This window comes from Mus pahari, chromosome 7, assembly GCF_900095145.1.
Source record: "Mus pahari chromosome 7, PAHARI_EIJ_v1.1, whole genome shotgun sequence".
NCBI classification, from domain to species: Eukaryota; Metazoa; Chordata; class Mammalia; order Rodentia; family Muridae; genus Mus; species Mus pahari.
The window spans coordinates 10,057,730-10,082,432 of record NC_034596.1 but is presented as its reverse complement, the minus strand read 5'-3'; the positions used below and the strand labels follow the sequence as shown (position 1 = coordinate 10,082,432).

Below are 24,703 nucleotides of genomic sequence, written 5' to 3'. Positions count from 1 at the left end.
CTCCCCTCCCCTCCCCTCCTCTCCTCTCCTCTCCTCTCTCTCCCTCTCTTGAAAGCTTGGCCATAACCAAAGGAGTCAGTCAGCCCGGAGTTAAGAAGCAAAGCTTTAATTTGATGAAAATAAGCTATGGAAAAGGGGGAAGGAGGCCCTGCCAGGTAAACACTCAAGATGCACATGGTGGTAGAAAAGAGCTGAAGTAGGGCAGGGTGTCTGGAGGACCACACAGTAATCATGGAAAGAACTGAACAGGGTCTTCCCGACCACTAACATCACAAACTACTGTGGGGAAACAAAAGAAAGTCTATTCCTTTCAAACTGTTCCAACCAAGTAAGTTAGAGAACAGAAAATTCCACAATACCATGTAGACATCAAACTCATCCAGGCATCTGAAAGGTGATTCGGCAATGGACCACAGGGAAAGGATGAAGCACACTGTGGAGAAAGAGCGCTCACCGCCGGACAAAGCACGCATGTCATTGAAGGAGGCTTTGTTTCCCTCTCCGGGCTGGACCTTTAAGGTGATCACAAGGAATAAATTTAGCTTAAAGAGACAGAGAAGGGGTAAAGCTAAGATCATGCAGTAGGAAAATACATCCAACATATTTAAAACTTTACTAGCTGTCCAATTTTTGTTTCACTTTAAAAGAATCAGACTGATGTACTGGAGAGATGGTTCAGTTAGGATGCTTTACCAGGAACTCAGTCTCAGTTCCCAGCATCTACACAATGGCTCACGCCCATCTATAAGTCCAGTTCTAGGGATCTCATACCTTCTTCTGGCCTTCTTAGGCACTAGGCATGCACTTGGTGCACACATGTAATGCAAACCCAACGTCCATAAATATTTAAAAAAGAAAATCAAATTGAGCACATTCTGTCACTTTAATGGAACCTAACATACCAAAATATCAAAGCTATGACAATAAATCCAACATTTAACCAAACACTATTTACTAAAGATTTTTAAACTAGTTCTTCTGAAACTGTTACTGTATTAAACATTTCAAATAGTGAGATAATTTTTCATTACTAGAATTACAGTGACATCTAGTGGTTACAATTCTTTAATAATTACAGAGTCTCAAAACAAAAACCCTCTTGAAGAGGCTTACCCAAGAATAAAGAAAATGGATTAAAAGACACTAAAGGGGGTGGGAGGACAGGAGGGAAGGGAAACTGTGGTTAGGATGTAAAATAAATAAAACATAAATAAGTAAACATTTTCAAAACCTTTCATGGGAACAATAAAAAGAAAAATCAATTAATGATATTAAAAGCATTTCTTCTGTATAATTTCCTGAGACAAAAATATAAAGCAATATAAGGAGGCATTCTATTTTGAGAAGAATACAGGCATACTATATCTAACAACTATATCTTAACAAGGTGAAAAGAACCGTTTTATCTGTTTTCTATGCTGCTCTCAAATGAGCATACGTGCATTTTAACCCTGTAAGAGGCTTACAAATTTTGAATGTAAATGTATACTGTATATCCTTTTTTGAAGACACAATGCCCCTGGGGGAGGGATGTCTTATGAAGACAGAAGCATTCATAAGCATTCATCTTTCCTTGAACTTATGCCTGGAAGTAGGCAGGTTTTCAAATTAATGTAATTTTCTTCCCAACAGCAATGTAATAGTTCTGATTACATGTCCTTACCAAAAAAATGTCCAGCCTTGCTCATTTCAGTCATCATCACTAGGGGATGGCAGCACCTAATGAGGCATGGATTGGTAACAATCCTGAGTTCTCCTCATGTGCTTATCTTCCATTCGAGTAGATCCATTTAATCTCATTTAATCTAAGTCTTCGGTGATTTTAAAACAGGTTCAATCTTTTTTTCTTTTATTATCCTCAAAAATTCTAGATTAGTTATTTTGTTGTACTATATACCAAAAATTATCTTTCCCCAGGCAATAGTATATCTTATTCGTGTTACTTTTAAAATTGTTTTTTGTGTCCTATTTCAAAAATCTTCATGAAAACCCTTTACTTTTTAACCACAGGTAAGAGTGGCACTTGCGAATGGAGCGTAACACGGTTATGTCCACAGGTTTTGAAGCATACAATAGTCAAGTCAGAATAAGCAGCATTTCTATATCCCTTTACTTGTGTGTGGAGCTTTGGAGCATTTATCTCTCTTCTAGTTTTTCTGAAGGATCCCTACTAGTAGTCCTGGGAACTGCAGCAGCCTCACTGAGTGAGCACTGGGACTCACTCCCAGCAAACTGTTTTGGTACTTGCTACTTCTTCCTCTCCCCTCCCCAACAGTGCTCGCATTAACACTTAAACTTCCCTTGAATATGTGCTATTTGATTTTCTATGTGAGGCTTATTTAATGTAGCAACTTCTAGTTTTATCCATCTTGATGCAAATGACAGGATTTCATTCTTGTTAACGGCTGAGTATCATTCCATTATGCTTATCTACTACTACATCCTCTTTGGCCATTCATCCAGAAGTCTACTGTTCTACATTTTATTTTTATCAGTTTTAATCACTTTTTATGCTAAATGTGGGATAAAGGGTCAATGTAATTTTCTATTTTGTTTTACCAAAAGAAAATTCAATAGTTTGAATTCAGTAATTCATGAATAATCACCCCTTACTCATTCCTAGGCTGGGTAGCAGAGGGAGCCAGGAGCTCCCTCCCTCTTTGCACTCCCCAGTGCTGCAGTCATTGGACATGCACTTTCTCGACCCATCTTCTACTCACTTTCATGAGATCTCTGTGCCTAAATTCATATTATCCTCTACCTTCCCAAGACAGATCATCAATGTTGGGCCTACCTTTCCTCCTTAAATATGTAAAGAGAGCTACAAATTCCCTTCTGAAAAGTATTACATTGTCTCCAAGTTTTGCCATGTTTTATTTTTTTGTTGTTGCTGGAGATTATCTTCAACTTCCCATGTGGTTTATTTTGACCCCTTTATCACTTAGAAATGTGCTGTATAATTTTACAAATTTTAGGTATTTTAGGGTTTTGTTATTTCTAAGTTCACTCAATTTTGAAATATATTCTGTGTAACTTTAATTCTTTGAAATTTATTAAGATTTTGTGTGAAGACAATGGTCTATGCTGGTAAATGTTCCATAGGCATCACAAAACTACAATTCTCCAGTGTTCTACATTTATGCTACTGAGTCAATTTGGTGAATACTGTAAGGCTTGTATAACTTACTTTTAGCCTGATTTTTCCATTAATTACTGAGAAAAGTTCTAAAATTCCCACCTATATTTAACCATTTTGCCCTTTAGTTTCCTCAATATTTCTGTATTTTTCTGAATATACAAAATCAGCATTTTTAAAATTAACTCTCTAATATGAAACACTCCTTTTGGTCTCTAGTGATCCCATGTGAACTTGATTTTGTTATTACGAGCAGTTTGTAAGCTTTCTTATCTAACTGTATGACATGTCTTTGCTCTGCTTTTACTTAGGACCACCCTCCTACCTATGGTAATATATTTAGAATTTCCTTTTAACAGATTTTTGGCTCACAATCTTACACACACAGACAATCTTTGCTTTTAATACACCTCTAGTGCACAAGGGCCTAACGGACCTACTGGCAACTTTAGGTTTCATTTCTCCCTATGTTCTTTGTTGTCTTTCCTCTTCTGTATATTAGCATAACATGGCCTCTAATTTGCGTTAATGCTCCTGTGCATTACAAATGTGATTACAGACATACCTGGCTTCTCACTAAGCCTTCACTTGACATTCTTCTAGTGGTTGCTCCCAAGACAGTGTAGCCCTGATGATTTTAGTTAATTAATATCACTTCCTGAAATGTCAAAGAATCTCAGAACAGATCAGTTTGCTGATCTTGACCCTTAAGTATTTTGGTTCAGAATGTTTCTCTGTTCTTTGCTCCCTCTGCTCTTAATGGAACACCAATTTCATACACAAACCTACTGATTGTGTCCTTTCTGTCTCATCATCTCTGCTATGTGGTTTTTGGTCTTGTTAGTTTTATTTTGATGTTGCTTTCCTATCTTACTTGAACTTGGTTAAATTTATCTTTAGCTACATTCAGTACATTTAAATACATTGGCTGTTAGGCTAATCAAGAGTTTTTCATTTCACATCAGGTAATTACATTTTCAGTTTGAGAACCCACATTTCATGTGGATTACTAGTCTGTGTTGACAATGCTCCTTGTTTATAGCCACCTCTTAAGTCATGAAACTTCCATCTCTTGTTAACTGCCATAGGGAGTTTGAGTCTACGCTTGCTTTCCTTGGAGTCACATTTCCAAGCTTTATTTATTTGCTAATTTTTATTGCTTTCAAAGAAAACAAACAAACAAACAAAACCCAATAGGACCAGCAACATGGCTTAGCATGTATAGGTGCCTGGGACAAATCTAAATTTTATTTTTAGAAACTCACATGGTAGAAGGAAAGAAAAAATTCCTACAAGTTGTCCTTGGACCTGCATACTTACACTGTGGCATGTAACCTCAAATAAATGCAGCAAACCTTTTTAATTTTATAAAGATACAATAAACTGCACATATTTAAAATGTGAGATTTGATTGTGTTTTAGAAAATGTACTTATGTACAAAACTGCAATTACAAAACACACCCATCGTTTCTACGTTTCCCTTGTGAACCCTGGAAACCTTTGCTTGGCATCCCTGCATCTGGATGTCTGTAATAGAACCTCACTCTCTGTACTCAGCTTTCAGGGAATCAAGTCTTCAGATACTGGTCTTCCTTTTCATAGCTATCATAATGGTTTTACCATTTTATACAATTTTTGCATTTCTATATACATATTTGGACCAGGCTACCAATTTCTACAAAAAAAAAAAAAAAAAAAGACTGTGGCTATTTTAATACAAAATGTCAGCATTTCTTCTAGGCTCTGCCCAACAGTTACCTAGCAACAGCCAGGTACAAGTCTAGCTTGCTAGAGAAGAACTGTTTGGTGTCTGTCTCCTCTCTTTCTCTCTCTCTCTCTCTCTCTCTCTCTCTCTCTGTTCCCCACCCCCACCTCTGATCTCTCTCCTTGTGGTAACTGCCAGTCTCTTCCCTTCTTGCTCTTTCCTCTCTCTTTCTGTCCCTCTCTGTCACCTTTGTTTCTCAGACTTCCTTGTAGACCCATCCTATGGCTAGTACCTTGGGTGGGGGTGGGGGTAAGGATGCCTCAGCATGGGTTAGCTAAGGCATCCCTTCCCACGGCATCACAGTGTATTTTACAAAACATACCACAAATGGTGCTGAATCTGTAAGTCAATTTGGGAAGAACTGAAATTTTGACATGTTGAATTGTGTGTGATATATGTATACAAGCTTGCAGATGCAAATGTGTGTTTATTAAATGTGGAGCCCATGGACTCTGACTTGTTAGCCCCACGAATTCACCTGACTATATCTTCCAAGCACTGGAAATAGTGCTTAGTGGCTGGCTTCTTATGGGATGCTGGAGACTCAAACTTGAGCTCTAATGCTTGCACAGCAAACAGTTTACTAGATGGGACATCTCCCCAGGCCCTGAAGGGTCTTTTGAGCCATGAAAACCACGGATTTCTCATTTAGATCTTCATTAATCTCTCACTACTTTTTTTTTTTTTTAGCCTTTCAGAGAATAACTATAGATATTTTGGTCAGATTTCAGTGTTTTACATCTTAATGATGTTATAGTTTTTGTTCATGTTGCTAATAAACATACAATTCAATTTGAATGCTGACTGTGCCGGCAACCCTGCTAGCTACTTCTAACCAATTACAGTTGCTTCTTTTGTAGATGTCACCAGGTTTTCTACATAGATGAGCATGTTATAAATGTAAGGAATTTTACTTGCTCTTTGTTCCTTGATTTTGGCTAGAATAACTGGTACAATAATAATAAACAGTGAGCATGGTAGAGCAAGTTTCCATTTGATTAGGATGTTCAAGGCTGACAGACAGTTAATCTGGGAGAAAGCTGGACCAGAGTAGATTTGTAGTTTTACTAAGACTTAAGTGACTTCACCTGTGTTAGTTCCTTTGGCTAACCGTGTAAACGTCAGCCCCCAAGAACTAGCTGAAATACTAGTCATGCATCTAAGTCATGTATCCCAGCTCCTGCTGTTTTGTCTCAGCATCCCTCTTAACCACCGACACTTGAAGCTTGGTAAAAACCTCCGGGAAAGAAAACATCCAGCACTTTTAGCTTCCTTTGGACAGGCTCTCCCACTTCTTGGAATTTCAATTCATCTAGTCACTATTGCTTCCACAACTTTCTAATGTCTTTAAAAGTAAGAGCTTTTTTGTAATTTCCTTGGATTTCTTATACTTTTGCAGTAAAAACAATGGGTTATCATGACATACTACCTCCCAAACCACAGGCCTAATTCTTCCCGGTACCTTCAAATCTGGGTCTTTAATGATTAGATCTTAAAAATAAATGGGTGGAAAGATAGTAACCAAGATTTACCAGTGGAAATTTAAACAAAGAACAGTAAAATTAACTTCCTATTTTGGTTAAATGTAGAGGTTCTAAATGACAAAGGCAGTCCAAGCATCTAGTATTTACTGTGAATATTAGAATAGAAGGATAAAATTATGTTACCGAGAACAACAATTACTATTTAAAGTGGGTAACTGTTTTTTAAGTTCCTATGCAACTTTTAATCCATATTCTCATACTACATTCTTTTTTTTTTTTTGGTTTTTCGAGACAGGGTTTCTCTGTATAGCCCTGGCTGTCCTGGAACTCACTTGGTAGACCAGGCTGGCCTCGAACTCAGAAATCCGCCTGCCTCTGCCTCCTGAGTGCTGGGACTAAAGGCGTGCGCCACCACGCCCGGCCTCATACTACATTCTTTGTACACATTTCCACAACCACAGAATCTATAATGGTGAATACAACAGATAGGTAAATTTCAAGGTATAAATTTCATGGCTTCCCAGTGAGACTATAGACAATGGACTCTCTGTAATGTCCTACATGGTGCTGGGCAAAAACCTAAAACAATCAGAGTGGATTGACAAGGTAAACTCTTGTTATAATGAAAATAAAACTGTCCATAGCATCCTAAAAAAACAATGTGACTGTCTCTGGAAAGAAACTCTAGGGTACTACCTTTATAAACAGCAATCTAATGTTAAACATACTAGCAAAGACCATTTTTAATTTAGAAATAAATTCCTGTTTTCTACAGATAACAGGATAAGACGCTGGGCGTGGTGGCTCACGCCTTTAATCCCAGCACTCTGAAGGCAGAGGCAGGCGGATCTCTGAGTTCGAGGCCAGCCTGGTCTACAAAGTGATTTCCAGGACAGCCAGGGCTACACAGAGAAACCCTGTCTCGAAAAATCAAAAAAACAAAAACAAAAAAAGGATAAGGTCAATTGATGTTTCAAGAAAAGAAAAGTAACAACTAATGATGGAAATACTTCAAGATACTTACTGATATACTAAGAGTTTCATTCTTGTGGTCAAAATTCATTTTTCCACAATAAGCACGCTGAGATAGTAAGTTGTCAAAGTATAATTTGCATCGTAATGTCAAACACCTTCAAAAAAATAATTTGGCACATTATTAATAACAATATTCAACATGATATTAAAATAGGTGGATTTAAGAAAATTTCCTCCACGTTTTTAACATTTATCTGTATTTGGATTTTATCCGGCTCATTAATTGTATATAAAAACTTTTGAAAAATGAATAAAGGTATCATTTCACATTTAATATGCCCCATTAAGACAGTCATCCAACATAAATGTATTAGTCACCCAAATAATTTATTCTAGGCAATATTAATCTCATGTGTAAAACAAATCTTGTTCTTAAAGTAATTAAGCTTTAGAGACAGACATGAAAGTACATATGCATCTCATTTATCTGCCAGTTTCCCCAAGTTCATATTGGAAACAAAGTTGGTATAACCCAAGTTCCATCATTTTCTACTGTCAGATGACACTGAACTACATTGTAAAGGGACTTTCTGCTGCCTTAGTTACCTTTTCTCCCTACGTTTTTGTACGTATGCACGTGTACACATGCATGTGTCAGAAAACCTCACTTGCCATTGTCTGGTGCTATCCACCTTGGTTTTCTTGTGTACATGTTTCTGGATTTTTATGTTTATGGGTATTTTGCCTTCATGTTTGTCTGTGTTCCACATACATGCAGTATCCACAGAGGCCAGAAGAGGACAAGAGAGCCCCTGTGACTTGAGTCGTAGATGGTTATAAGCTGCCATGAGGGTATTGGGAATTGAACTCCAGAAGAGCAAACAGAACTCTTAACTGCTGAACCATTTCTTCCAGTTCTGCCAATCTTATTTCTGACACAGTCTTTCATTGCTATGGGACTTGATGACAGAGCCTCCTATTCCTACCTACCCATTAACAAAATCATAAATATACACTATGGTGCCCACTCTTCTGTGTCCAGCTTTTATATGGGGCATAAAATAAATGCTCAAACCCTGGTCCTCATGCTTGTATAGCAAGTGCTTTACTGACTGAGCTATTCCCACCTTCAATTCTTTACTTATCTTTATCAGGGTAGAGTTACTGTGCACATCAGACTGTCCCAAATTTTGCCAATGAAAGCCCTTTAAACTACTGATAAATTGTTTCCGGTCAAAGAGGCAATCCAAGCCAGATTAGATGATATTAAATATGCAGGTTTATTGGGAAGCTCTCAAGGGTGAGTTCACTGGCCCCAAGAACCTAAGCCAAGAGGTAAGCATGGGGTGATAAAGGGGAGACAAAGAGAGGGAGGGAACATAAGCTCAGAGAGAAGGAAGGGAGGCGACCAAGATGTCTAGACTATATAGGGAAAAGCTTCCTGGAGAAAGGCAACCCAGCCCATTGGCTGGAAAGTTCAGGGTTGGGAGCAGGGTATGCCAGGTAGGGACTGAGGGATGCTGTGAGAACCTAAAGGCCAGGTCTGCTTTGATGTATAAAATGCACCTTAGTCCCTTGTCCTTGGGTCTGAAACCAAACAGCCATCTCCTAATTCTGCGTCCACTTTGAGGGGGTAGCTGGAGCTGTGGGGAAGAGGTGAGCCGTAACGGGAGACTTATCCATACCTTCCCCATGCAGATTTGCTACTAGCCACATCTCTCCATGGACCCTGCTTCCTTTTTATTTTTATTTTATTTTATTTCTCCACTATTTCCTTTCCATACTACAGGATATGGAAGCCTGGATTTTCTTAGTTTCTTTTGCTACCACTGCACTGGTAATTAGATTCCAGAACTCACTAGCAAAGTCCTTCAATACTCCAATAGTGGCTATTTCCATTCACAGGACTTCTATCAAACTGTCCTAAAATACGAAGGTTAGAGAGAGAGATGATTCTAACGAGCTGGTTATTTTTGTTCCATAACTGAGTAAAAACGTAGAAAAACCTATCAGTGTTAAAGGGTCTGTCAATGCAACCTAGAACTACCTGGGAACTGGGCCTAAGCATGCCTACGATACATTATCTGTACTGGGCTAATTAAGGCAGCACCACTCCTTGGGCACAGGATCCTGGCTACTGTGTGAGAAGGTAACAGAAAAGCATGCATTCACACTCCCCTCTGCTTCTTTACTGTGGATAAAACACAACCATATGCTTAGAATCCCTGCTGCTTTGAACTGTGAGCAGAAATAAACCTTTCGTCTCTTAAGTTGCTTTTCTCAGAGTATTAATCATAGCAACAGAAAAAGGAACTAAGACATAACACACACACACACACACACACAGTATTTTTACAGAGACTATTTAAATATTATTTCTATTTAACAACAGAAAAACAAACTATACATCAGGAAAACATGTAAATAATAACATAAACTGCATTTAATTTTTCTAATCCTATTCAAAACCCAGAAAAACTATTTTGACTAGACATCAAGTGGCAAAGGCAGTTTCAGTCAAAATGATCTCTGAAAAACAGGAAAAGAGTTAATTGGTCCCCTGTAAGTACCCTCAAAATTACTACTCACCAAAGAGTAAACCAAATGTATGCCTACATGGAGCCTAGTATTTAAGGGGGAAAAGTCTAGAGAGCAGAGCACTAGAGGGCAGGCAGAGGCCAACTATGGAGGATGTATGAAGGCTGCAGACCTGAATACCAGCCAGTGCACACTCTCTGGAGACTGCCTGAGCCTGAGGTGGAAAAGAAACAGTAACAGAAACACCTCTGGAACTGCACCACAGAAACCTCAAAGCCAGGAACAGCTCATGTCTTGAGGACTGGTGAGCCCTCTGCACTCACAAGCACTGCTAAGAGGAGTGCTGAGCTAGTACAAAATCAGCCCCAAAGAGAGTCTGCCAAGAAAACGTTAAAGGCAGTCTAATAGAATAAAAGTCAATTTCCTTTTAGTTCAAGTTCTAAAAATGTATTTGAAAACAAAAACATAATTCTGAGTGTTTCCATCAAGAAGATAAATATGATGGAAAAGCCAATTACCCCGATCTGATCTTTGCATACTATCAGTGTACACTGCACTCCACAAATGTACACAATTACTGTGTTCCCACTATGAAACCTTACTTTAAAAGTTCAGCAACTCTAAACATGCATTCCAATGTTTACTACTGTCTAGTTGAAGACTATGATGGAACATCTTATTGTTAAAGCTTCACCTACAGGCCAGCACGATAGGTACAAAGGCCTGCCACCAAACCTAGCCCCTGAGGTCAATCTCAAGGCTCAATGGTGACAGGAAAAGGCTGGTTCTGGCAAACTACCCTGATCTCCACACACCATGCCACAGTATCCAGTATATATACATACCCCAAATAAATAAATAAACATAAAAAAGTAATATGTATTTTTATTTCTTTTCTTTTTCACTTTTTTTTATTATTATTTTCTTTATTTACATTTCAAATGCTATCCCGAAAGCTTCCTATACCCCTCCCCCCAACCTCTGCTCCCCTACCCACCCACTCCCACTACTTGGCCTAGGCCTTGCCTTGTGCTGGGTCATATAAAGTTTGCAAGACCGAAAAGCTTCTGTAAGGCAAAAGACACTGTCAACAACATAAAAAGGCCACCAACAGATTGGGAAAGGATTTTTACCAATCCTAAATCTGATAGAGGACTAATATCCAATATATACAAAGAGCTCAAGAAACTGGACTCCAGAAACTCAAAAAACCCCATTAAAAAATGGGGTACAGAGCTAAATAAAGAATTCTCAACTGAGGAATATCGAATGGNTGAGAAACACCTGAAAAAATGTTCAACATCCTTAGCCATCAGGGAAATGCAAATCAAAACAACCCTGAGATTCCATCTCACACCAGTCAGAATGGACAAGATTAAAAATTCAGGTGACAGCAGATGCTGTCGAGGTTGTGGAGAAATAGGAACACTCCTCCATTGCTGGTGGGATTGCAAGCTTGTATTTTTGATTTCTATTGCCTTAAAATTGCACAATTTCAGGGTCAGGAAGATAACTCAGCTGATGACGTGCCATTCCAAGTGTTAAGAACTGAGACTGGATCTCTAGAAGCATACAAAAGCCCCCACTATGTAGTCTCATAGTCCTCTAACCCCAGGACTGGGCTGGTGAGTGAGTAGACAAGTGTAGATCCCTGAGGCTCATTGACCAGGCAGCCTAACCAAATTGATGAGTTTCTGGATCAGCAAAAGATGCTGGCTGGAAATACAAAACAAAGGGAAGGAGGGTGGAGGGCTGACTAAAGAACCACACTCGTTATCAACTTCAGGCCTACACACACACACACACTATAAACAAAAATACAAAAGTACATACTGGGCTATAAAGAGAAATAAAAGGCATCACAGAGGGACTGTCTGGGGAAAGCAGAGGTTATATTCCCTAACAATCGTCTTCCAGCTTTTGTTTTGTTTGTCTGCTTTTTTGGGGTGGGGGGGTGGGGATCTATTTACTCCTGAGAGACTGTGCATTTTTGGGCATCTTATTAATAGCTCCTTTCCTTGATCTAGCCCCAGCTACATCAAGCAGAGTTATAAACACTGAAGATATTGTAGTAAATAAAGCAGAGGTTTCTAATCATGGAGCTACACCATAACAGCAGATCATGGTGAAGTAGTTGGGCTTCTGCTTTAGTAAGTCCTCCTAACCTCCCTTAAAATATGCAGTGTCCAAGATTAAAATAACTGTTTCATACCACAGAGTTCCCACTCAAACGACCTACTAGGCAGTAAACAATCTCTGAGAGTTCCCTAGTAAAGGTTGCCTACCAGTGGAAAAGCTAGATGAGCTTGCTGTTAAGGTCCTTTCAGATCAGCATTCTGCTTGAACTAGAGTCTAAATGCTAATGTGGATCATGCTCCCACGATACCTCATAGAGCCGAACTGAGGACAGATCTGATCATTATTCACATAGAAATAGTTGAAAACAAACAGAAAAGAGACATACCTTTAAAATGCACTCACCTTCTAAATTGTTGGTATGTTTTGTACCTATGGGTCATTATTTCTTCTAGTAATTTAATGAACCTTCTTAAAGTCCTTACTTTATTATCCAGATCAAGATAGGTTTCTCTTGCTTCTTGGTACTGCCTATTTTATAAATAAAACAGTCAGTAAATAAATACAAACACACAAGCAAAGTCTCAAATATATTTAACTGGAAAGAACAGAAAAGGAGGCGTGCAGAAGATCTAAGAATTTCTAGTCAAAGTATATTCCCGCAAAGAATGATTGTTACAGGAGACAATACAACTGTGAAGAGGAAAAAACAAAGTCCAAGACTTAAAAAATGCAGTAAGATGGAAAACATATATACATAAATATGCAGGTAAGGCTCAGGGGTGGCAGATCTTAGAAAATACCAGTAAACTGACACCTTCTAAAAAGTACAGGGTTATACCAGGTTTTCTTAGATGTCAATAAGGGAAAGAAGGGACATAAGGGACATACTGGAATCCCTCCATCCTAAAAAAGCTATGGGGTAAGGAAGGCATGGCAACTCAAAAGTGCCACAATGGAAGGGAAACCAGCAGCCTGACGGACAGATAGGTATCCCCACGCCAGGTTTACAAGGGTGCAAGAAATCCAAACTCAGGACTTGGTGACTGCACAACAATAATTGTTACACTCAGTCCCCCCTCCTCCTCAGCTCATTCATTCATATGTACATACATAGAGAACTGCAGTGCTGAGGATGGAACCCTGAGCCCTGGGTATGTAGGTAAGTATACTACTTTTGAGTGGCATCCACAGCCAAATGACGCAGTTTAGAAACTTCTTTAGAGATGCACTGCTTACAAAAATTTATTAGTCTGAGTCTTCCCTACTGTCTTGAAAATGAAGCTGAGATCACTTGCTTCGTCAAACTTGTTTTTTTTTTCCTCTATAAAGATTTATCTATTTTATGTATATGAGTATACTGTAGCTGTCTTCAGACACACCAGAAGAGAGCATCAGATCCCATTACAGATGGTTGTGAGCCACCATGTGGTTGCTGGGAATTGAACTTAGGACCGAAGAGCAGTCAGTGCTCTTAACCACTGAGCCATCTCTCCAGCCCCAAACTTGTTTTTAAAAATGATTTATTGTGTGTATATTCATGTGGCATCTTGGCACATGTGGGAGTTAGAGGATAACCAGTGCAGTCAGTGCCTTCCTTCCATGACGTGAATCCTGGGGGGGCTTGAACTCAGGCCAGCAGGCTTGGCAGCAGGTCGGTCCTTCCCCTGCTGAGCTACCTTGCTGGACCCCTTTCTTAGCCTTTTGTAACCTAAAAAAAGTTTTGTAGAAAAGTTCTACTCTTTCTACTTTTTTTTAAACCATTCTTCAGAGCTGTATACTATTGTTAACATTTCATTATTAAAAAAAAAGCTATTTAAGGAAATGGTACAATATTTTCTCTAGATTATTACACTATAAACATAGTGACTCATTTAAAATTGCAACAGGTATTCTGTAAAACATTTTAATTTATACTGATTAAATGCTTTTCAGGAGACCTTAGCAACCATAAGCTATTTCCTCTAAATTCTATTTATTATGGAGACCTAAGTAACCATAAGCTATTTCCTCTAAATTCTATTTATTATAGATTCGTACTTTTGATTTTTATAACAAAACCTAAGTTATTACGGAAAATGAAGAAATTAAGGCTAAAGAAAATTTGATAATCATCCAAAGAATTGTAAGTAAACAGCAAAACTGTAAACTACTCTATTTCTCTTAAAGCCTTTCTTTTTAGCAGTAATGTAAGATACCCATTTCACTAAGACCTCAATGTCGTGGACTATTAATGTTTCCATTGCACTCGTTTTCATGTATGTAAAAAATAGCTCCTAATTATTTTGATTTGCAGTTTTTGATCACCTGTGAAGCTGAATATTCTGTCTATATGAATAATATAAACAGCGTTCATGTTAAAATGTCATTACATAACGTACGTTCATTGTTATAATGCGCATCAGAGTACTTCAGTCTAATTACATACCAATAGGACCCCTTCATCCTAATTAAACTTACATATAAAACATGTCTTAATAATATCTATGGATAATACACTAAAGTAGAAAATTAATGACCACTTACTTCATTATTTCCTCCCGATCTCCATGACTGGCATGTTCTGCCTGAATTTTTTGTCTTAACCGACTAATTTCTTTGTCTAGAATTGACGCAGATTTCTTTACTTCTATTCGTTCTGGGCAGATCTGTCTTGCTTGTGACATTTTCTCCTAAGAAAATAGATGTTTAGATCTTAAAATTTTTCTTGATTTTATAATTCATTATACTAATTCTGCCAAAATATGCAAAGTAAAATGAGCTTAGATTTAAGACACAGATTTACTATCAACGTTTTTTCTTAAAGATTTATTGAATTTAATTATGTATATGTCTGTGAGTACAGATGCCTGTGGAGGCCAAAGATGTTGGGTCACCGTGGAATTGCAGTTATAGCCAGTTGTTAGCACTAGTGTGGATACTGAAAAGTAAATTCAAGCCTCTTAGCATGTTCTGTTGAGCCAGCCCTCCACCCCGCATTAATAGTGTTTCTATCTATGCTTTACACTGAAGAAACGAAGTTAAAACGTCATTAGAAATGTTCAAGGAAAAATGCATTCCTATGCACAAGACTAATAACTTGTAAGAACTCTACCACTTCCTAGTGAAAAACTGTAAACTAGTGCTGTCAGGATGCTGAGGCTGGTGACCGCTTCCTGTGTAATCTACAGTGTACTCTGAACAAGAGAGGTATGAGAAATACAAATAAACCATCTTGTTTATATGCAATGGAGAAATGCTATTCTTATACAATATAGATCTTATATCACAATCTACTGTATTATGTCTGAAACAAATATGAAAACAAATTAAAGAGTTCCACTCATTTTCCTTGTGACATAAAGCAAAGACGGAATCCACCACATACAGCAGGACTGCCTTCAATTGTTCCCTAAAAACACAGTACCTATTTAGCTGTGAACGGTTACAGCTGGCAGGAGTTAAAATCAGTCAGCATATACCCCAGCAATGCATAGACATAGTGCTGATATTACCTGTAGCTCCTTTTCCTTCATGTCAAGTTCTCTTCTCTTTTTATTTAAGGTATCCAAATGTTCTTTCTGTTTATCCTCATAATGCTGCTTTCCTCGTTTCTGGCTATCCACTTCAGAGTCAGCAAGATTTAATTCATCCTATTTTAATAAAAACAAAACAATCTATAAAGAAAGGATCATTAGCAGCAGGGTGAGTGCTCTGGTGCTTCTGAGAATAGTTAGGGAACAACTTGGTTGGTAAGTGCCCACTGCCCTTTTCAGTGAGAAAAAGCATCTATTGACCAAGATCTCAATAATCAGTAACAACCTCACCAGGTCTGACTGACACAGAGAATACACCCACTTTATCTGCTAACATATCATGGTGGGAGTATTAGGAATACAATTATTTTGCTAGGAAAACAATTTGGTTTTGTGACTGACAGCTACTGTGACATTCTGAGGAGGGGAAAACCTTCCTGCTACTACTTGATTACAAAGGACACAGCTCCTACCTTTTTTTTTTTTTTTTTTTTTTGGTTTTTCGAGACAGGGTTTCTCTGTGTAGCCCTGGCTGTCCTGGAACTCACTTTGTAGACCAGGCTGGCCTTGAAATCAGAAATCCACCTGCCTCTGCCTCCTGAGTGCTGGGATTAAAGGCGTGTGCCACCATCGCCCGGCACAGTTCCTACAATGATTTGAAGCCAAGGCAAAAGCTAAGATAAATTCTTGTTGACTTTTATTGAACTTACTAAAGAACTCCCAATTCCAGCCGGGCGTGGTGGCGCATGCCTTTAATCCCAGCACTTGGGAGACAGAGGCAGGCGGATTTCTGAATTCGAGGCCAGTCTGGTCTACAGAGTGAGTTCCAGAACAGCCAGGGCTACACAGAGAAACCCTGTCTCGAAAAAACAAACAAACAAAAACAAAACAACAACAACAACAAAAACCCAAAAACTCCCAAGTCCAGGGCTTTTATAATCTTAGATATTAATTAAGCAAAGAGGATTCAAAATCAAACTCAGAGCACAATATAAGCAGAAAGAAGCAGCTCATGGGCACAGTGCTTACATAGCATACAGAGAGCCCTGAATCTATCCTGCCACAGATACAAAACAGAAACATGAACAAATGAAACAAGCCCAAAACACAGCTTGCTCTTCATCAAGTCTCCTGAGTCCATAATTTATCTGCTAATCTTTCTTCTATTCTGCTTTAGCACATCACGATTCAGATTAAGTAACCCTATTCAACTGGTTATTGGCCTAAGATTTTAAATGTTACTTTACTTTCTTTTTTTTTGAGACAGGGTTTCTCTGTGTAGCCCCGGCTGTCCTGGAACTCACTCTGTAGACCAGGCTGGCCTCGAACTCAGATGTCCGCCTGCCACTGCCTCCCGAGTGCTGGGATTAAAGGCCTGCACCACCACGCCCGTCATTACTTTACTTTTATTGTTGGCACTGCTGCAATTCTTGAGAGCAAACTTCTTACATATTCTTCAACTTTTGACATTTACAAGTTTCATTCCTTATTTTAAAACAAAATTCTACCTTTGTCTTTTTTTCATTTGGGGGATTTTTGTATGTTAATGCTTATTTACTGTTTTCTTAGTGAATATTATCTTTGTTTTTCTTCTACTTTAATGTTTAAATTATATATCCCTAATAGTTCACTTACCAGTGAATTGTGCTTTATTAATAAAATTTCAAATTCTGAAAGTAGAGAACTACTCATTGACATGGCATTGACAATAAGGTACCGGATAACAAATCAATCAAATATGGCCTAAAATTCAGTTTATTAATTTATAAATAAGCAACTAATTTAATTAATTTATAAATAATTACTTAATTAAATTCAGCTTATTTTATTTCCATAAATCTAGTCACAAACAGTACATGATAAATATAAAGTCAAAGAAAATCGGCTCATTGCCATAACTTTAATCCTACCACTCAGGAGGTGGAGGTGGACGATATGTAAGTTCAAAGCCATCCAAGGTTGCATAGTGAGAACTTGTTTCAAAACATGTCAAAGACATCAGCCATAAATCTACTGCAAAGTGCTGATAATTGGGTTAAGTAACATTTTACTTCAAACTGCCTTTCACAGCTGCTAAGCCATGAGTAACTCATGGGAAGATGGGAAGAGTCAGGCCGGGACAGAAACAAGAGCATTCAAAGACACCCCTACTTCTGCTGCTTCTGGTGGATAAAGAAGCAGTTACGGTTATGATATAATTATTTATTCTTTTAAAAACAAGAGCAGACTATTTTGTATTAATTGACCTAATTCAACACTTTATATTTACATTTATACCTGACCAGTAAGGATCTTTAAGGCAAGATAAAACGAATTGGTTGAATAAGCTCTAACATAAAAGACACAGAAGACAGAATAACAATTATATAATACCTTAAGTGGATCTGCTAGTTCTGATAGCTGATTAATCTTCAATTTAATTGTATCATACTTATTTTCTGCTTCAATTTTTAGACTTTTAAGATTCTCCATGTTTTCTTTTTGTTGTTCCATATTTTTCTCCACCATTTGCATTTTTATTTTATTTTCTTCAGCTTCATCTTCCTGATAACATTTTAAAAATACAGATTTAAATTAAATATAAGTTATCCAAAAGAAAAAAAAATACAGAGACAATTCTGAGGAAAGGAAAAACCGCACAAATCAGAGCTCAGATGAACCAACAAGCAAACAGTGTTTTCATACTCTAGCTCCGAGTTTATAAAGTAGAACAGAAATGTTCAAAAGAAGAAATGCCATTGGCAGTCAAGTAAAAAACTATTCAGTCTGAAAGCACAATCAACAGCTGTCACATTGTCACGATGTATTGTGTGACAATGTGGTAGCGGCTAAGTAAAACATAAATTAAGACATAACCTATGTCTTTAAGGTAGTTTATCAATAAAGATACAAAGCAGGAAGCATGGCTACTAACAAAGCTCAACAGCCAAGAGCTCTGCAGCACAGGAACCATCCTGTTCGCCCACTGCTTACGGCAGGTAACATGCGGCCATTCACTTAGGTAGGACATCAATTATTTGGCTTGTTTGTTCCATTCCAGAAAAAGTTAAATTGAATGTCACAGATGGCTAAAAACTTAAAATACAGAAAAACACGTAAAAAATTAAGATGGAACAGAAACCTGGAAACTGAAATACACAAAGATCAACTGCGACTGACTGAAAACACAGTCCTGGCCTCTCAGTCCTTGCAGAGAAACTAACATTCACCTCACGTGGTGCAAGAAAAATCTATTCTGCATGTAAGTCACATACACAGAACATCAAGAATTTCAAAGGCCATACTTCAGATCAAATCAGATATGTCTTATGAATGGCAACGGCAATCATAAAGATAGCTACAATTAAAGGATCTTTTTACAAGTGAGATTTGTGCCAGGCGTGGTGGCACACGCCTTTAATCCCAGCACTCAGGAGGCAGAAGCAGGCAGATTTCTGAGTTCGAGGCCAGCCTGGAGTGAGTTCCAGGACAGCCAGGGCTACACAGAGAAACTCTGTCTCGAAAAACCATAAATAAATAAATAAATAAATAAATAAATAAATAAAGTGAGACTTGTGAACTACTAAGCTAAGTTACTGTTTTATCTTTTAACATTTAAATTGAAGAAAAGTATTTTACCAAGGTTGCTATATCTACAGACTGGTGTTCTTCTATATTCTCAAGTTCCCGAATTTCAGAAATATGTTTTCTTATTTTCATCTAAAAAAAGGAAGTATATAGAATTTAATGAAAATAAAAGTACCCTTGAAAGACTATATTAAACCACAAAGACCTACTATGCATATAATACAGCAGCATGCAATGGTTAACAAAGGGGATATACCATTATTAAATGAACCAAAGGAGATGCACATGTGCATGTGCATTCCACCTTGATCAATCTTACTACTAATCCATTTGTACACAAAGATAGAAGAAATCCACTTTAGGGTTCAAAATGATCACACTGTCGAGTCAGTAAGAGAAAACACTTTTCTAAAATACCAAATTTTTCAAATAACTGAAAGATTAGTATAAAAATCCAGTTTCCCAAAGAGCCAAATAATCCGTGGGAGGTCTAGAAGTCCATGTAGTCAAACTTATTTTAAGAAAAGCATTGTAATGCTGTCCACCATTCTTACTAATGTTTTCTCTTAAATTTACAGGCAGCTTTTAACTTTAGCTAACATTATTAAAAAACAAATTTTGATGTTCATCTTAATTTAAAAAAATGTGGGCAGTGCTACCCTGGTCTGATAGTCCTGAGTGCTCTAAGGATGCAGACGGAACAAGCCTGGAGGAGAAAGCTAGTAAGCCGCATCCCCCCATGGCTTCTGCCTCCAGTTCTTGCCTTGTGTTCCTTCCCTGATGTAAATGATGGACTCTGATGCAGAATTTTAGGATTGAAACAAACCTTCCCTCTCCAAGCTGCTTTGGTCATGGTGCTTTATCACAGCAATAGAAACAAACCCTAATTAATATGACACATAAATGAAAGTTCTTCCTAAGAGTGGCTTGAAGTCAAAATATTTGAGAAGATGAATGACAAAATTACACAGTTAACTCTGAAATGGTAAGTTGGAAAACCAAAGGCTATTATTTAGTTTTTTACCTTTATTTCTTTATAATGTAGTTGGCACCTTTTAAGAAGTTCTTCATTGCGTTTAATATCCTTCTCAAGAGCAGACAGACGGTGCTGAAGATCTATAACGTGGCCCTTTTTATTTTCAATCTCAGTCTCCAAGTCACTTGATAGAGAAGATAAAAAATACTTTAACTCTCATATATCTTGTTCCTTTACAACAACAAAAGCTTATTTGTAAGAACTTATTTACAGAACCCTATTGCATTAAAGCACTTCTATAATCCTATCAAATTAAGAAGTTACAGTTATTAATGAAAACTAGCAGAAATATAAAAAGATCACCTAAAGAAGTTTTACTTATTTGATTAGAAAGTGTTAGAATATGAATTGTATGCTCTAGGGATTATGTATGGAGTTAGGTGGAAGCAGAAACAGGATGAAGATCCAATCCCTCAAGGAAAAGACTATACTTCAACACTAAATAAATATGAATAGGACGAGATACTTTGCCTCACAACTATAGAAACACAAATGTGGTTCTGGAAGAATGTTTTTACCAGCTAGGCTAGCTGGGGACGCATGTGCATGCACGCACAAATACACACACACACACACACACACACACACACACACACAGTGGTGAGAAGAGGTTTAATAGCTTAACAATTCTTGTTTAAGAAAAAATGCTAAGAATATGTATGGAATTGAAGGAAAAAGAGGACTGAGATGGAAAATAAAGATGGCAATGAAGGGTCTCTTTGCAGCAGTCCAACATATGCTACAGTGTTCTGCCTTACTAGTTTACACACAAAGAACATTTGTTACCTGACGAGCTATGTATACAAGATGCTTGAATTAGATGAATGTATTCCAAAATAACTATCAGTCTCTAATTCTGCACTGTACTTTGCTGGTTTCCACAGCACTGTTCATGTATAAATTACCCTCTCCCTCTTAGCACATTTGGCAAGCACTAAGTATTCGGGGTTTTTTTTGTTGTTTTTTTCTTTTGTTTTTTCGAGACAGGGTTTCTCTGTGTAGCCTTGGCTGTCCTGGAACTCACTTCGTAGACCAGGCTGGCCTCGAACTCAGAAATCCGCCTGCCTCTGCCTCCCAAGTGCTGGGATTAAAGGCATGCGCCACCACGCCCGGCAAGTATTCGTTTAAAGGAAGGCATAAATTCTAAAGTATACTACTTCAGTAATGTCGATCAATTTTTTTACCATGAAGTTCAATTTAATACACAAGTAATCAATCACTCTAAGAGCCTGCTTACACACCATACATGCTTTCCTAAGGTAAAACTGCCTTGGGATGAAAAACTAGACCAAGTACTACAACATCCATTTGGTGGGTTATTTTTTCCTCCAACCTTTTTCTAGTGCTTATCAAGAAATTTTAAATTTCCAAAACCTTAAAATAACTTCATGCTAGTTTTAATAATCACATGAAAAGTATCCATTATCTAAAAATGAGAAACTTAAACAAACCCTTCATTTCCTTACACATGTAAGTCACTTAGAATCCTTTTATTTTGGCAAAACGTTTTTAGATGACCCCTCTCCTCCTCCTCCTCCTCCTCCTCCTCCTCCTCCTCCTCCTTCCTTTCCTCTGGAATGGTGCTGGAGGAGGATGACTCTAGGATCTCATGCGTGGTAGGCAGTACTCTACAATGATCCTTTCTTCCTGGCCTCAGCCAAGCACGAGGACAGTAGCAGCAAAAGCACTTCATCCTAAATATCGCCAATTAATTTATCCTAAATATACTCGAAGTCATTAACTCATGCCTAAGCCATCAATCAATTCACCAAATCCAACCAGTTTAGTTGGGAAATCATGCTGTTTTCTGTAAACCCCTGTATGTAATTTAGACATGACTTTTTTTTTTTTTTTAAGGCTCTCCACTTGTCAGCCGGGCGTGGTGGCGCACGCCTTTAATCCCAGCACTCGGGAGGCAGAGGCAGGCGGNTTTCTGAGTTCGAGGCCAGCCTGGTCTACAGAGTAAGTTCCAGGACAGCCAGGGCTACACAGAGAAACCCTGTCTCAAAAAAAAATAAATAGATAAAAATAAATTAAAAAAAAAAAAAAAAGGTTCTCCACTTGTCTTCTCTTTCAGCTATTTTCCCAGGCTGGTGTTTTATATGTTATCAACTGACCTTCTTTCTAGCTCTCTCAAACAATGTAACTCTCCAAATGAGACAGATAAGGAAGTCTGTGTCTGAGAGTAGCCTAGCGTGGACTCTTGCTAATTAAAAAAAAAAAAAAAAAAAAAAAAAGGAAACTCTGTAGTGAGCAGTGATACAGCTCCTGTACATTCTTTATTTCTTCAACATGGAATGCTTCAGAATGTACAATCTATCCTTTTACAGGAGACACATTAGTCTTCTCTAGGTTGTTCTAATTTCAATATACATGCTGCCCAAGCAAGCGCTACAGCTTGAGGACAGGTAGAAACATGTAGAACTGTTAAGCACATTTTATTCATTTAGTCCTAAATACTGTTATCAAAGTAAGTGCTGAATTCCACATTAGTTAAAGAAACTTTTAAGACCAAATACTAAATAAAACACAGAAAATGGAACCCAAAGGGGACAGTGGGAATAAAATAGTGAAGCACTTAATTCAAACCTTATTTCAGAATCCACATCTCGGCTTAGAAACTTGGGTCTTGTACTTTCAGATGAATAATAACGTCCTGCAAACACTTGATCACCATCAGCAGTAAAGGCTTCTCTACAATTTTTGGGTGGCTTTTGGGACTGCATGACTGCACGAGCCACAGAATTATTCTAGAAGAAAAAAGTATGTATTTTTTAAAACACTACCAAAGTATTTCTGATAGATGTACTTAAAACTTTTATCAGGCCGGGTGTGGTGGCGTACGCCTTTAATCCCAGCACTCGGAAGGCAGAGGCAGGCGAATTTCTGAGTTCAAGGCCAACCTGGTCTACAAAGTGAGTTCCAGGACAGCCAGGGCTACACAGAGAAACCCTGTCTCGAAAAATCAAAAAAAAAACAAAAAACTTTTATCCACTCGTAAGAAAATTCAAGTATTTTTATTTAAACATTGAAATAATTTCCATAATAATAACAATATATTTATGAAATATTTTATAAACAACCAAAACTGACAACGGTTCCTTTGGGAACAAAACGCACAAACCAAACAATGCTATATTATCCTATAGATTCTCCCATAAGATAAAAGTCTAACAGTGAAACATCTATGAAAAAGCTCAGCTATGAAGATTTTGAAAAGCATATGAACCTTGATCAGCAGCACTGTCTCTATGCTCCGCATGTCAATCAGGCTGTTTGCCACAACAGCGTTGTCTATTTCTAAAGCTGTCAGAACAGTTGGAAAGTCTGGATGGTAAGCAGCTCTAGGAGACAGAGAGGGAGGACAACTCAGCAAACTTTAAGCACAAGAGAACTTCACACATATAAAAAGCAAAATACGTAATTTAATGGGTAAGTAGACTACAGAGAATATAAAAATCTGACATTTGAACACTTCTCTTTAAGAGGTTTATTTGCTGAACAATTACATTAAAACAGTGTTGACACTGTTTTAAGCACATAGAAATATGAGCTCATGTAATCTCATGTAATCATATTTTATCCTATTTTTTCTGATGAGGATGCTTCAGAGAGCTTAATAAGTTCCCTAACATTCTAAAGATAGTTAAGTGGCCAGGGTAGAATTTAAAGTAGGGAATACATTTGTAAAATCCAGAACCAGAACCATCATGCTCAAAATTGATTATAGTATACTGTTATAATTTCTAAGTTATCATTTCTCCTATAACTATACACAAACATAAAAGTTAGTGCATTAAAACTCATCTTAAATAGCTCAATAACTATTTTACTGAATAACTCGGTGGAGATGGCTCAGCAAAAATGCTTGATCTGCAGGCATGAAGATGAGTACAAATGCTTGGTATCCACATAAAACGCTGGACAGAGCTGTGCCCATCACTGAGGCAAGCAGGTCATGAGAGCTTGCTAACCAACAATCCTCTCATAAATGAATAAAACACATCTTAAGTATCTGATATAGTCAATGTTCTAATAGTTCTGATCCTTTATACACTGAAATGTATCACTGTCATATTAACATTTCAACCATAGTTTACAAAGTTCTTAGCATACATATACAGAAGTCTCCTTTAGAACACTTAAGTCAGCTCATTATTAGACCTACTAAAGGCTCTTATCAATAGTCAGTCAACAATAAAAATACTAGAATTTAAATACTTCCACTGCTTCAACAACTTTGTACTTTAGCACCTTATACTTGAAACCAACTAAAATAAAACACTGACTTTGTCATCACCCAGACCTGTTTTATGAAACTATAATTTCTGTAATTTCTCAGTCTTACCAAAACTTTTCCTCCTAGATTAAGCCTGAAGACTATAAAGCCAGGTGTCATTTTCTCCTAGGCCACACTTTGCTTGAACTAATTTCTTAAGAGTATCTTCAACTGCTTCTCTCCTGTCACACCCACACATTCAAAACTTACCTCCTTCAATTGTCATAAAAATAAAGACATTTTTACTGACATCTATAAAGAAGTATTATTCCCATCATCAGCCATCAAACCCAGATACTAATGCACATACCAGCAAGATTCTGCTGAAGGG

The 24,703-nt window shown here is 37.6% G+C and overlaps 1 protein-coding gene across 1 annotated transcript in view; it reads right to left on the bottom strand.

Moving 5' to 3' along the window:
• Smc6 (structural maintenance of chromosomes 6) overlaps positions 1–24,703 on the bottom strand; it is a 57,459-nt gene that overhangs the window by 4,740 nt on the left and 28,016 nt on the right. Inside the window, exons 16-25 of the mRNA XM_021202235.2 lie at positions 23,323–23,437; positions 22,683–22,843; positions 20,082–20,217; positions 19,109–19,189; positions 17,864–18,034; positions 15,470–15,607; positions 14,502–14,647; positions 12,381–12,506; positions 7,411–7,516; positions 360–512 (exon numbers count right to left, since the gene is read on the bottom strand). Coding sequence (XP_021057894.1) covers positions 360–512; positions 7,411–7,516; positions 12,381–12,506; positions 14,502–14,647; positions 15,470–15,607; positions 17,864–18,034; positions 19,109–19,189; positions 20,082–20,217; positions 22,683–22,843; positions 23,323–23,437 — 1,333 coding nt within the window. The remainder of the gene's footprint in view (positions 1–359; positions 513–7,410; positions 7,517–12,380; positions 12,507–14,501; positions 14,648–15,469; positions 15,608–17,863; positions 18,035–19,108; positions 19,190–20,081; positions 20,218–22,682; positions 22,844–23,322; positions 23,438–24,703) is intronic.